Here is a 14,534-nt window from a genome sequence, read left to right on the forward strand (position 1 = left end):
AAGCTCGTAGGACCCCCTTTTAAACCTTTACACAAATATGAACTCCTCACATGGAAACCTGCTTTCCTTGTAGCTATTACCTCTCTTAGAAGAGTAAGACTCAAGCTTTCACTATACAGGAACCATTTTTACAATGATATCATAACAAAGTGCTCCTAAGAACAAATCCAAAATTCTTTCCTAAAGTCATTACTCCATTTCATCTAAATCAATCAGTGGAGTTGCCAGTGTTTTTTCAAAACCCAGACTCTGTAGCAGAAAGAGCTCTACACACCCTAGGCATGAAAAGAGCCCTTCTCTATTACATTGACAGAACTAAATCCTTTCTCAAAACAAAACAATTGTGTGTAGCTGTCTCTCCACCACAAAAAGGCAATCCCATCTCTAAAGCTGGTATTGCAAGGTGGATTGTAAAATGTATACTAATATGCTATCAAAAAGCAAAACGCACATTAACAATTCCACCTAGAGCGCACTCCACATGCAAACTAGGTGCCTCTATGGATTTCTTACGGAACATTCCCCTAGAAGACATCTGTAAGGCAGCAACATGGTCTACAACACATACCTTCACTAAAAACTATTGTGTTGATGTGCAAGCCAAGCAGCAAGCTGTTGTAGGCCAAGCTGTCCTCAAAACTCTTTTTCATATTACGGCAACAGATACATGTGACCACCACTAGGGGAGATACTGCTGTGTAATCTATGCCCAGTGTGAGATCTGCAGCTCATGTGCCTCGAAATGAAAATGCTACTTACCAGTATGCATCTGTTCTTGGCATGTAGAGCTGCAGAGTCTCACACGCCCACCCGCCTCCCCGGGACCTGTATCTGTTCCAGTTCTATCTTACTTAGATGTACACACATGGACATCTTTTTTCTTTCTACTAACTCCATCATTTCCCATCATGGCGAAAAACAATCTAAGGATGGAGTCGATGCCCATGCGAACTATCGTCCAAGGGAGGAGTCACCTATCTCGTGACTACAAAGACTTCTTCCAAGACAACAAGAACATGCAATCATCTGAGCCCAACACCAGATGGCGATCTAATGGTGATCTAATGCTCAGTGTGAGACACTGCAGCTCTACATGCCAAGAACAGATGCATACTGGTAAGTAACATTTTCCATATATATATATATATATATATATATATATTCAATGAAAAAACCATAGGTTTCAGGTCTTATATAGTTAGGAATTAGCATTAAAAAAACTTGCAAATTCACTGAAAAAAACATAGGTTTCAGGCCTTATATAGTTAGGAATTAGCATATAAAAAACCTTCGAAATTCAATGAAAAAACCATAGGTTTCAGGCCTTATATAGTTAGGAATTAGCATTTAAAAAACCTTTTAAATTCACTCAATAAACTATAAGTTTTAGGGGTGTTCTAGTTAGCTGGACATTCACTCATACAAAACCATTGAAATTGCTCCTATATAGTTAGCTGGATTAACTATATTTCGCGCATCCGCAATCCACTGCTGATGATGTCACATATTACATCATTCATGACATGGTCAGTGACATCACTGATGACATCTCAAATTTTTGTGTTCTACACGTTTGTTTTTCTGCTTTCTTGTGCCTCGGTCTACCAAGCACAAGATGGATGCCAACACTTCCTGGTTTGAAGTGTTGACAGCCAATGACCATGCAGCGTTATCGAGAAGGCATGCTGATTGGCTGCCACTGTCTGTCAACACTCCAAACCAGGAAGTGTTTGCAGCCATCTTGTGCCTTGTTAGAACCAAGGCACAAGAAAGCAGTGAAACAAAGGTATGAAACTCGCTAAGGGGCCAGGGTAGAAAAAAAAATTCTTTTTTTTTTGCCTTGGGGGTCGTTGTGGGACCCCCTGAGCAGGCCTAGGGGGTCAGGGTGCTTCTACCCTGCCCCCTTTTTGAGTTCTACACATTTCTTTTTTTGCTTTCCTGTACCTCACTCTACCGAGGCACAAGATGGCTGCCCACAATTTCTGTTTTAGAGTGTTGACAGCCAGTGGCAGCCAATCGGCATGCAGCTCGTGCACGTAGGGGTACGCGCACGTATTTATTTATATTTATTTATTTATTTATTTATTTTATTTAAAGTTTTCTATAGCGCAAACAAGACCCTTGGGTATCAGAGCGCTTTACATTACATGAGGTAGTTATAGACAAGAGTTTGTAAATTCGTTCAATGTAAAGAGGTAGGTACATTTAAAAGCAATAGATAGACATTATACATTAGACGTTATACAGGAGGTATATACATGGTATGTCATATTCCGATGTTTACATTAATACTTATATATGTAATATATAATAGATATTATATATGTTTGAATATGGCTAAAAATGAATGGTCTAGAATCACTGATTCCCAAATGCTTATTTTTTGTGTAGCTTTTGTTTTCACTCCTTTATCAAATGTTCTTTTGACCTCGGTCCGACCTATGGAAGGAACTTATTTATTAGGAAGCTTTTCGTTTTCCTCTTGAAGGATGTAGTGTTTGTAATTTTTCTTATGCTTGGCGGAAGTGAATTCCAGATCCTTGGTGCTGCTCCTGAGAATGCTCTGTCGTACGATTTCTTCTTCTTGAAGATGGCTGGTCTCAGTAGCAGAACGTACGCGTACGGGTAAACTTACGAGTAAGCTTAGGGTGAGCTGCTATAGATATATATGTGTTTTTGAAGTTAATTTTCTTAAAAACCACTGGAGCAATTTTCAACAAACATAGCAAAGGCACATCTGCGTACCAGTCCCTACAATTTTGCCAAGTTTGGTGTAATTCCGTTCAGCGGTTCGGGCTGTAGACTTGTCAGACCGTCCTATGGAAATTAACATGGGGAAAACACGTTTTGGGACCCCCCTTTTTTCTCAGCCCCCACTTCACGAATCCCACCGAAACTTTCAGGGAAGGAGCGCAGCGGAGCTGGCCAAAATTTTGGAAAATTTCACACAAATTCCTCAACCGGCGCCAGAGTTATTCCCAATAGAATGTTGCGGATTTCCTATGGAAAACAATCCTAACTATATATACCTACTGGCTATTGCCAGTAGGTAATATATATATATATTCAGCATGGGTAACAAGACGAAAGCCAAAGCTAGTAATTATAATTACAATTTTGTTAGAAGAGGCAGGTAAGGTTTGAGAATAGCCTGATAGAAAAGAAGTAAATAATTTGTGGACCCAACCACCTAATCAAGTGTCCCTCAACTGATGACTTAGATTTTTCATTGCTGATGTAAAACCTGCTGATCGTACAACTTGGTTGTCCTGTAATCAGATTGGCCTGCAAATAGACTAACTTCTCTCCATTTCCTTTCTTTGAGACAAAATTCATGTTTCAACATGAGTAACTCATGACAATACCAACTTCTTGCAGATTCTTTATGCATGTGACTCTTCATAAGAGATTCTTTCCAAGACATCTGAGATTTAAGAGTTGAGTGCTTGGAGAAGTAGTAACTATTTTTAAACAGTAGTGACAATTTCACACCATTTTAGTTGGCTGTCAAAGAATGTGTTGAAGCATTGAAACGGGCCAGTTTGTAGAGTGCTTTTGAATCTATTGGGTGGTGCGGAGAGTACATTGCAAATTGGAGCAAAATATGGCATCACATCTGGTCTTTGGTTGTTGGTGGATAGGTGTGGCGAATGAAGAATTTAAAAAGATAATGTGTAAGACCTGCCTTATGATTGAGGCGATTACGTAACTGGAAATGTGATTAAGGTAATGGGACAGAGGCAGCAAAGGAGTTTGAGGTTATCATCTGTGGACATGTTAAAGTTTCTAGTGGTGGGAATTCTCTTGAATCTATTATATGTGGTGGAGTGACCTTCATAATTTCTGAGTTAAAGTTTGATTTTATACCTGCGGGAATGGGATATTGTGCAAACATGAATTGCTATATTTTAAGCACCTGGCATTGTGTGTTTAGGGTGTCAGAAGAAGAGTTTGGAGGGATTTCTATGATGGAGATAGGACTTAGTGGCAACTTAAAATAAGGCCAGGGTGGAGGGTTTGAAGCCACTATAAGTGAGGAGCTCAATGTGGTGAACATAGGTGTTAAGCCAGGTACAAGTTAATATTGGTATCAATGGCATTGTCAGTTCATAGGTCATTTGGCCATGTTTTTTAACTGATTAGTTGTTGAGGTGAGTCGCAGATAGGAAGTTTATCTTGCACTGAGTCTGAGGTGGTTGGAAGAAAGAATAGGATTCCGAGGAAGCAGAGGATGCTAAGGAAAGTTAGAAATACAACCTCTGTTGTTTACATATACATAGGGAAGGGATTGGTGATCCATTTTGGGGAGTGGATATGATTCTCATTTCAAGATAATTGGTCTGGACAATTTTGACTATGGAGTAGATGAGGATGCTTCATTGAAAGGTCTTCGAGGTGATACTTTCTCTTTCTGTTGTCATCCTTGTTTAAGAAATTTCATTTTAATCGACAATTTGGTGCAGTTGGTAGGGATTAGTTGTCAGAGCTCTGGGCTGGTAAAGTTGAAGTGTTCTAGTACTGCAGTACCGTAAGCGGTCCTCAGGTCATAATTTGTTATAAGGGGATGGATGGTGCTGGTGTTCCTAATGCCAGTAGCTTTAATCAATGCATATGTTTAGTGTGTCTTTAATAGGAGTCAGAAAATTAAAAGAACATGATATGCACCTTGTATGCTTGGTGAGAGTGAAAGCTTGAAACAGTATCCTTTATCCAGAATGACTAGATAGACAGAAGTGACCTGCAAGAGAATCTACCCTAAAGGGTTAGTATGGCTCTACAGGGCTTTTCATCATTAGAAGGCAATTTCCACTGCTATTGTATTGCAGGCTTGCAGCTAAACCACTTGGACTGGGGCCTGAAAAGATTTTAGATTTACTTACAGGGTAGGTTTCCCGTTTTAGATATTCCACGTTACTCTCTTCATGGAAGCAAATAGGCTTACCACCCCCTTCCCGTAGTCTCTGTTCTCTTACCTAGAGTTCTGACTTTATACACCCTCTCACGGAATAATGGGTGAAGCTTCCATTATCACCACGTGGATCTGTCATACACTGCAGTTCTGTTTACACCCATGGCCTGGCTTGATGCATCCTATACTCTTTTTCTCTCCTCCTTGTGTTCTTCTTTCTGCTTCTTGTAGGTTCTCTGAACTTCATTGGAAGGACATGGTCAATGGCAAATATTGGAGGCATTAGTTCTCTTCTTTTTTCATCACCAGATCTATACTAAATTGGAGCATCCAGTTCTCTTTTTTTCCTTGCTGTGGCACTGCTGGCAGGAATGGAAACTGGTGTTTATTGCCCCGAGCAAAGATGCCTGAGGAAGAATGAATTCCAGAGCTGTGAAGATCCGCAACTGCCTTTTGGATCCTCTATTGCCTGGCTCGTACCAACGCAGACGATTGTGGCGAGGCAGTTGAAGTACTGTTCGCCAAAGTGGACCATATCTGTTTCAGAGCAATCTGAGAGCCTGTGATCTTAGTGGTAGCACGCTGCTTGATAAATCCGTAGAGTATAAAGTTAAAAGAAGTATGTCCTTACCAAAGAGCCCTTAAGATTGCTACCTCTTGTTAGAGGCGAATTAATCTCATATGTTTATTAGAGGTGAATTCATATTATGTTTGTTTGCACTCTATATTCAAACCATAGTAAATGCTTTCATGTCTCTGTTTGTTCAGAATGGTTCCAGGTGTTAGAGAAACTATGTCCGCAGCCTACTACCTAACTACATTGAAATATATGGCACTGCATACGTAGAAGCTCAGGTGTCACTGTGCATTCTGAATTATTTTGCTGGGTTTATAAGACTAATTATTTTTTAGATTAAAAGTAACACATTTCTCTTAATATTTTCACAGAATCTAGGACATGAACCTCCAGCACCACCCGTGGACTAGACAGTAGCCTAACAATCAAGAAGATATATGACCAAATGGACTAGCGTGACCCGACAACCCGTGGAAAACAATTACACTTCTTTTCCTTTTTTGCATTTGCATAGAATATTTTATTTGTAAACTATATCTAGTTGTCGAAATTATATTTCCAGTCTTGATCAATAGAGCGGTGACAGAAACATGCTTGGTGTATGAGTTGAGTTAAAATGATTAGCACTTATTGAAATTTAAACCTTGGTAATGTTCCGCACGCCAGTGTATATCGTGCATTGGACGCATCTGAGCTTTGACATTTAACGTGGTCATCAAGTAGACATGCGACAGGACCTCAAACATTCCTTTGATTATTTTTTGTCACTGTGCCAATCATATTATTTACTGATGTTAGAGGCTAAATGAAATGAAAACAATTCTAATACTAACGATTCCAGCACTCCCAACTTCAGCATGTGCTTTCGTTGTGAAAAATGTCATATATGAAAAGCCATCAGAGGGGAGACAGTGTATTAAAAATGTAAAACACATACAGCTTGGATTGAAGTGGCACACGTGTATATGTATGTCTATATTTATGTGTCAAGTGTAAAAGCCGACAGGTTGTTCAATAAAGATCAGCCAATGTGCTTAGGTCTTATAAAATCTAAGCAAGTGCCTTACTTCTCACAGAAATGTGCAAATTGTGTTTTTTAATGGAAAGCAGGACAGGCCACTCAATAGATTTGTTTTAGACCTAAAAGCTATTTGAAACATTGTATTACACAAGCCAAAAATTAAAACACAAAGTTGTTGTTTCTACTTAACTTCTCGAAAATGCCATATCTGCTCTGATGTTTGTCCGACATACAGACTATATAACTGTTTTGTAGGCAAAAGGTCTCTTGTGGCCTGTAGACATATATGATTGACTTATATCTGGATAGATCTTTTTAATTGACTCGGAATGTACATTTTTCGATAGTAGAACTTTGCATAAAAAACGCGCAAGCTTGTATGTAGTTCTGCTAAATGTTATTAAAAGGCTGTCAAGTAAATCTTTTGCTGGAGTCACCAAAAATATATATATAATGTTGTGCATTTATTTTTACTACCACTGTATCCCAGCCAAAAAGAAAAACACAATTCGGGTTTCTGCTGCCCCAAAATGGCAAGGAATTACAATTCCAATAGAAAAAATAAGAGCTTACATGATGTGCTTAAGCCTTGACGGTTTAACTGCCATTTTGCAAATTCATTAATTTGTTCCTTAAGTAGCTCGAGCTGCTTTCGATAAAATATACTACGAATAATCTGTGTATCTTTTTTAAGCTGTTAGCAATAAATAATTGTCAGATGCATATAGGTCTGCGGCACAAGCTGCTGAAGCATTATAATGAATTTTCATATGCATGGCTGATATCTTGTTTAAGTATGAATTTAACCTTTCAGGAGTTTCCATTTCATATTATTACTTAAAAGTCTGCTGCATTGCCTATTTCTCACAAAGTAGCATAAGCAGCCCTATCTCCGGTAATTATTCAGATAAGCAGGCAAACAGAAGATGGTTAATTTAGTTTTAAAACGTTTCTGTTGCTAAGTTGTATGTAAAAATATATAATCCATAAGAAATTTGACTTTTATAATGGCCGTGTTTCTTGCCTGCGATTTACTCTAAGGTGTTTGGAAGAAATAGTGTTGTAGTGCAAACATTTCATGCTTGTATTTCGTACAAGAACTCTTTGTGTAGATTTACATGCTCTGAGGAAGGTAGATATAGCGAGGAAGAATAAAACAGACGAGGTGCAGCCAGTTGCCCATCAGTCTAAATAAATCATTAAACCACACAACAGGCAAACAAGATGAATTGTTTAATTTTCGTTAAGCACTCGGTGTTGTAGCCTACATTGGCTAAGCTCACACGAACCGTAATCTCTCACTGATTAACCATCATATATATGTTTCAGACATAGGGATTTGAAGTTAAAGTTCAAGTGTATTTATTTTAGTAGATGGACTTCTCTAAATCGTGCATAACATTAGATTTCTGCAACACGCCCAGAATGCCATGTAGTTGGAGATTTCTTCATTTGCTATGTATTAAAGTTTCATTTGTTTTGCAAACCTAGCTTTAGGTCATCCTGCTTTTCCCCCATTGCAACTGGTTGGTATTCCTCGGAGAAATGGTTTCTAAAAAGAACCCTGTCACTTTAGAATTTAAAAACCTTTGTTTTGTTCTGTCTATAACGTAGGGTGCAAGGATTGGTTTCTCCATTGGTTCCCCTGTTATGCGTGGTATTGCCTCATATCTTCCTCTGTGTTAGATTTTTGGTAGGAATGAATAATTTATTGTTTAGTTAATTAAAACTTACAATTTAAAAGCAGAAAAAGTTAAACACCTCGTCAGTTAAAACCACAAGAAAAATCCATCTGTCTTTATGGTTTTGGGTCATCGAGTCCAGTGACCATATACACATCTACGGTGGTCTACATAAGTTATTTCATACTGATACTACATCGAGTGTAGATTATTGCCCCCCTCTCCAATGTCCAAGGTTAGTATTACTGGAGGACAAAAAGGTGCAACAGGTTAAAATGCTAGCGCTTCAGCATTTAAACATGAGATGATTGGATAAGACAAATAAGCCGTAAACATTAAGGCCAACCAAATTAGTGATTTTTAGAAGTGTCATGGTTTTGCTTTTGTTTCTGAATGTAATGCTACATGATGTGTGACTTTCCTTTCAATAGATCTTTGCTGCATGAAAAGCTGCCTGGAGCTGCTCAAAAAGTCATGCAATGCTTTACTTCCAGATTTGTCATGGAATTTCTCTTTTTTGTTTTCTTTTTCTCTTATTTCATCAAACCTTTCTGGAGATCAGCATGTCCTGCAACTCAACTCTATTTCGCATTGCTCAACTTTGGCCTTGTCACTGTATTTTACAGAACTTCTCCCATCTGACAACATGTTTTTGTTGCATCCCCAGGTCCCAAAACCTCTTTCTAGTTTTATAAGAGGACAATGGAAAATAATTTTTGCTCCCCTTGATGTTTAAAAAAATTCACAATCTGATTTCACAATCATGCAAAATGCAACAGAAAGAATCAATGTTATAACAACTCCATCAGTATCTCCACCCCCAGTGCTGAACTCGATAGTTTGGTAGATGTAAACTAGCTTATGCTGATTAGGGCTTATCAAACGTAGCATACCCTTTGTGCATGTAGGTAGGAAACTTCCAGAAAACAATTGTCAATGAGGTTGCCACTGTATCTTAGCAAATGTTTTTAATCCTTTGAAACTTTTGAGATATTGTAAGTCAAATAATATGAAAACGATATGTATGATTGCTTCATGAAGAATGAAAATATAAAACTGTGCATTCCACGTATTTCATTGATAGCTATAGCTAACTTCTCACTTTTTGTTATGTAAGGTTAGGGTGCCTTTCTGAATATACTGCTCCCATCTCAGCTTCTGACGGCCATGTAAAGCACTTCCCCTTACATCCTATTCCATTAATGTACTCGTATATATTTTTACAGCAACAGCACTGCCCAGCCTCATCTTTTCCCCTTTATTCTCAATGCTTTTTCCCATTGCCATTGTTGGTAATGTTTCTAGTTTTTTAATTTTTTTTTATCTTTGTATTCGTTTTTTCAGCAAAAACCACATAATTCTCAACTAGCATTGCTGTAAAGTGGTGATCTGCATCTAGTATTACATTGCAAATTGTATTGTGCCAGATATCCCAAAATATGCACACATGAATGCTTTCCTCGACCCTGCCAGGATGCAAACATTCTACCAAGTGTCCATAATGAATACAGCATGGCCCCCAAATTCATAGATACTTTTTTTTACATCCCTGTCCTCTATATACTGCTTCTGCATTGAAGCATTGGTCCATGCCCCTGAGCCATTAACCTTGGTTCTGACCTATTTCTCCTTCCATTTTTCTGCTATGTCTCGCTTAGCTACAAGATGCCCCATGTCGTCTGCCACTGAGCACGGGCTACTGAACCTCCCCACTCCTCCATGGAGCCCAACAGAGCCATCTTGCGATTTAGTATAATGCTTTGGATAAAGAACTCTCTGCATAACTTGTGAATTTGCTCTGAATACTTTGCAATTATTGGACAGTCCTGAATGACATGCATAAATGTACCTTGGAGTGGCCACACCTGAGTCATGCAAGCTAGGGGTGCTCCCTATCCTTCAGAGCCTAGACAAGTGATAGTAGATTCTGTGAACGAATTTGAATTGTATGAGCCTGAGCCTAGCTGAAATCGCCAGGGTTCTGGGGCCATTCAAAACAACATCCATTCCTCTTCCAGTTCCCCCCATAAACCTCCCACCTTGTGCGTAGCTTAGTGAACACATCAGGTAAGTTTACTATTAAGGCTCTGTGTAGTCTAGAGATACCCTTCCTACCCAAGAGTTCTTTTTTGTTGGTTTGAAGCTTGCACCGGTCTGTTGCCCTTCTGGCTCTGCAGAGGCACTACATAGAAGAGATGAGTAGAGAATATTAAATAGGGTGTTCTCTGGATGCAAACCTATCATGATGAAGTGCCCACATTTCGTCTTTTTATTTTAGGTCTGACTGTAGCAACTTATGAAGGAAGCTCTGTTCAGAATGTGTAGCTTGGTGGTATGTTGTAGAAATAGTGTTTTGTGTTGCTTCTTGCTAAATGTTCCATTTAATTTGGTGTTGGCTTTTCTTATTTTTCCAAACTGCTTGCACTATATACTGTAAAAAAAATTAAGGTATACCATATGTGTAAGTGTGCAAATCTTCTATGAGTATTGATCATTATTTAAGGAATAGCCACATAATCCTGAAGCAGTCTAATTATAATGTGCCCTGTTATGTTCATGTCTTTTTATAGAATGTGTAGTTATTTTTCTGTTTGTTGGTACTGTTATCAACTAGCATAAATAGGGGAAGCCCATTGAAAAGGACATTCAAACACATAGTAGAGCCAAATGCATTAGCTGTACGCCTAGTACAGACCAACAGTCTGAGTAACTAATTTTCCCATTATTCTGTTGGATTCTCAGGTTGGAGTGAAGGATACTACTAATTAAATGGTCCTGTACACTTGAAAGGATCTGCACCACACCTCGGCTTTTTAGGTTTTAGAAAAAATCATTCAGCCCGGAAAAGAGACTTTGTTTTATATTTCGATATGACAAAGTGAAAAGCGAGCTTACTAATTTACAAAGGTTTTTTGGTCAGACATGCTCTGCTGTCTCACTGGAGACTAGTGTAGTTCCATTTTATTTATAAAGTTTATTGCACCCATAAGTTTTAAACCTACACTGCTTCTGATAAATACCCAAATGCAAGGCTTTACGATAATCCAAATGTGAGGACGCAACTTCTTCCACAATCTATGCGCTGTGCTATAGCAGGGGACAAAGAAGGATTAACCAGTTATTACCTGAGGTGAGACTGAACAGTATCTTGAGAGAGGAAGTGGTTTGTCAGTGGCCATTGATGAAGCACTTCCTAATGTCTGAAGGGGAATGCCAAAACGCGAAATGGAAATCCTTTATGTTGATTGTGCAGTACAGCTTAACATAGGTCACCTTCTGCAAATGATCCTTAAACATGTCACTATCCCTTCAGTATGTCAATATCCATGTTCAGATGTTTATTGGCCATTTAAATTGACCCATTTTACTTCACAAAGAGCTAAAATATTTAATATGGTTGTAATAGCTTTTTAATAAGAATCAGTAACAATTCTGGTGTTAACGTTTCTGGATTGGAAATCTTTTATAAAAAGCTCCATTTTAATGTCTCTAGGAAAACTGTGTAGGTTTATGCACCAGCTGGGTTGTAGGGAGTACATTTTGAGCCGGTTGCAAAAAAAGAGATCTGGTAGGGGACAGTTGACGACTGAGTTCATCAAATGATGTGCTACCTGTATAACACTGAGACCCTTCTGCTTAGCACTTACAATGTCCACATTACTTTGTGCCCTCCAATTGGCATTGGGGGAAAAAATTTATTTGAGCTTTTTTGTGTCTGTAATCCAAGATATTGTAGACTAAAGGAAGATGGAAATAAGAGGAGAAAATGCAAGTTCTAACTGTAAGGTCACAGATCCATAGTCTGCAGAATTATACTGGCTATTAACGTCACAATTTAAGTAATGTGTAAAAGTGTATTTATGTTAAAACTAGCACCTCCTCAATATCATAGAATTAAGATATTGTGTGATAGAATTTTGAGAATTGAAGTATTCTAATCCTAGATCGAATGCTGATGATGTTATCCAAAACAAGCAAACACGTTTTAGGACTTTAAATGTAATATTCCATAAATATTGCAAGATTGTGATATTAAACATTCAGTGCCTTGGAACATATATGTCCGCATTGGCATATCAGTAATCTATTAGGAATATGATTAAAATGTATGGTTTCCTTGTTGGGATTTATTTCACCATTATTTGGAAGCAGTGAGGCTCACTGCTGTTAAAGTATAGACATTTCTACCCTAAAGGTACAGTCTAGAATGGCTTCCATACCTACCTGTATCAGATGTCCCTGATGTGAACTTCTGCTCTCATGTTGTGACTGCTGCTATATTTGATGTCATCACTGCTACATAGAAGGTTTAACATCTTTAAAGTGTCCCCGTAAACTATATGTATATCTGCATAAATGTTTTTTTTACATTACCTACATTTTTATTTATAGTAAAGTAAATGTTAATTCCATCAAAGGCACTCACTGATATGTCATCATATGTCTTCTTTGTGTTGGATTTATATCATTTAAGCAGTGAAATATATCACCATAAATTAGGCAGCACAGTGGTCAGTTTGATGGACAGCAATTAGTATTTGCCAAGTTTAACATATACGTGGCTATTAGCTTTTAAGGTTTTAAATAGTTTAAGAGATAATCAGCTTTACAGTGTCATATGTAGTCCATATGTTTTTCTCGGATCACAAACGTTTAAGCTAATTATCACAGTGGTTTTGTTCCAAAAGTAAGGATACTATGTGTTTTCGTTCTGTTGAGCAATAGCAGAATTGTGATGTACCATGTGCAAATTGCTGGCTTGAGACGCTTGAATTATGCCAAGCAAAGTAATCATTGTGCCATACAGAGTTTACGATTTATCGTTTACTTAGAACTTGGATCTAGGTAAAGGGCTTGTACTATGCACTTTTTTATTGACTTGGTAAATAAATGGTTCAATTTGCTGGTGATTTTTGTCTTTTGTTTGAGCAAAGATTAAATATTGAAGAACGTATTTTCTAACTGCCTTTTTATACCACAATTGGTGTGCTGCAGTGCATGGGCAAAGGTCAAAAACATGGTCGATTATCACTAAGTTTGTGAGGTTTTATTAACGGTGATCTTCAAGAATCATCATTCAAAATACACATAAATATATATTTATGTGGCTGGGGTTAAAAGAAAATGACAAAGCAGTATTTTTGTAAGAATTCCTATTTGTTTGAAGAGACTGAGCCCTAGACATTTAAAACGTTTGAAATATATTGCTGTTCGGCTCCTATGATATAGTATTACATTTTTGGGGAGTCATATGCCTACGAGTAGGCATGAACATTTGACTTATGAAGAGTTCCATTTAGGCTACTGTAGCCCTACACTTACTCCTGCAAATTAAAGAGTATTTCTTTTCTTTTCCCATGTTTCACGCCCTTAAACTCTGTTTGTTTTAGAGTATATGTGTGTGCAAATTTGGTGAGAAAAAAAATCATTATCAAGGTTGCGCCGTGTAGATGTCCTCCTCCTTTCAAATTCCTTCCCTTCCATCACCTCCATCTGTACATTGCCCATGATTCTGTGATTCTGAATCTTCCATTTGCGACCATTTATGGGACTTTTTGCACTCCTATGCTTATCCTAGGTGTACAGAAATGTTCTGCATTTAGCTCACAGTACTTTCTTTTACCCTTTTAGTGGTTCTGTTCCCCGTTTGCGTTTCACAGCCCAGTTGTTGCAAGGCAAACACCCTGATGAAGGGATCTCTGTATATCCCTAAATGCCCTGGTGAGGATGCCAAATTGAATAAGATGGAATTATAATGAGGATGAGTGTATATGAATAGATATGTTTTTCAATCACGAAAAATAAGAACATTTGTGTGAATAAATGAGCCACTAAGAACATTTGTCTCTGTGCAAGCTCAGCTGGGTAAAGCTCACTTGCTTTCGATTTTGGATTCGTGACATACAGTGGTGGAGGGAGAGCTGCTTAGCATGAGTAAAAGAAGAGAACAGTGATGTACGGTAGAACCAAATGGTGGTGACAAGCCAAAGGAGGCAAAAGTAGAGAATTTATTATTCCATTTAACACATTCTGGACTGCAAGTCAGCAATGAAAAAATTAATTCTGTGCATTCATTGACTGTACCTGTAGTGGAGTCTATCCTCTCGCGGTGGTTTGAAACTCAGCACTACAATGCAACAGAGGGTTTGGTAGAAAGACCTATCAAGCATTCCAACTCCACTATTTTAGGGGCCCTTATAATGTATAAGCTTCGGGTCATATTAGCCATCGAATATGTCAAAATTGTGATACATTTTCAATCTGCAAGATGTCACATGGCACATCAAAGTGCCAACTGCAGCTTTGACTAGAGACATAATGGATCAATAAAGGCTGCGTTCATCA

At 38.1% G+C, this 14,534-nt stretch overlaps 1 protein-coding gene across 1 annotated transcript in view; it reads left to right on the forward strand.

The window, feature by feature from the left end:
* Positions 1–13,099, forward strand: part of SMIM14 (small integral membrane protein 14) — a 388,157-nt gene extending 375,058 nt beyond the window's left edge. Inside the window, exon 6 of the mRNA XM_078678316.1 lies at positions 5,858–13,099. Within this exon, the coding sequence (XP_078534442.1) occupies positions 5,858–5,896 (39 nt within the window). The 3' untranslated portion in view covers positions 5,897–13,099. The remainder of the gene's footprint in view (positions 1–5,857) is intronic.
* Positions 13,100–14,534: the final 1,435 nt, after the last annotated feature.

The sequence above is a fragment of the Lissotriton helveticus genome, chromosome 2_2, assembly GCF_964261635.1.
Source record: "Lissotriton helveticus chromosome 2_2, aLisHel1.1, whole genome shotgun sequence".
In the NCBI taxonomy this organism is placed as follows: Eukaryota; Metazoa; Chordata; class Amphibia; order Caudata; family Salamandridae; genus Lissotriton; species Lissotriton helveticus.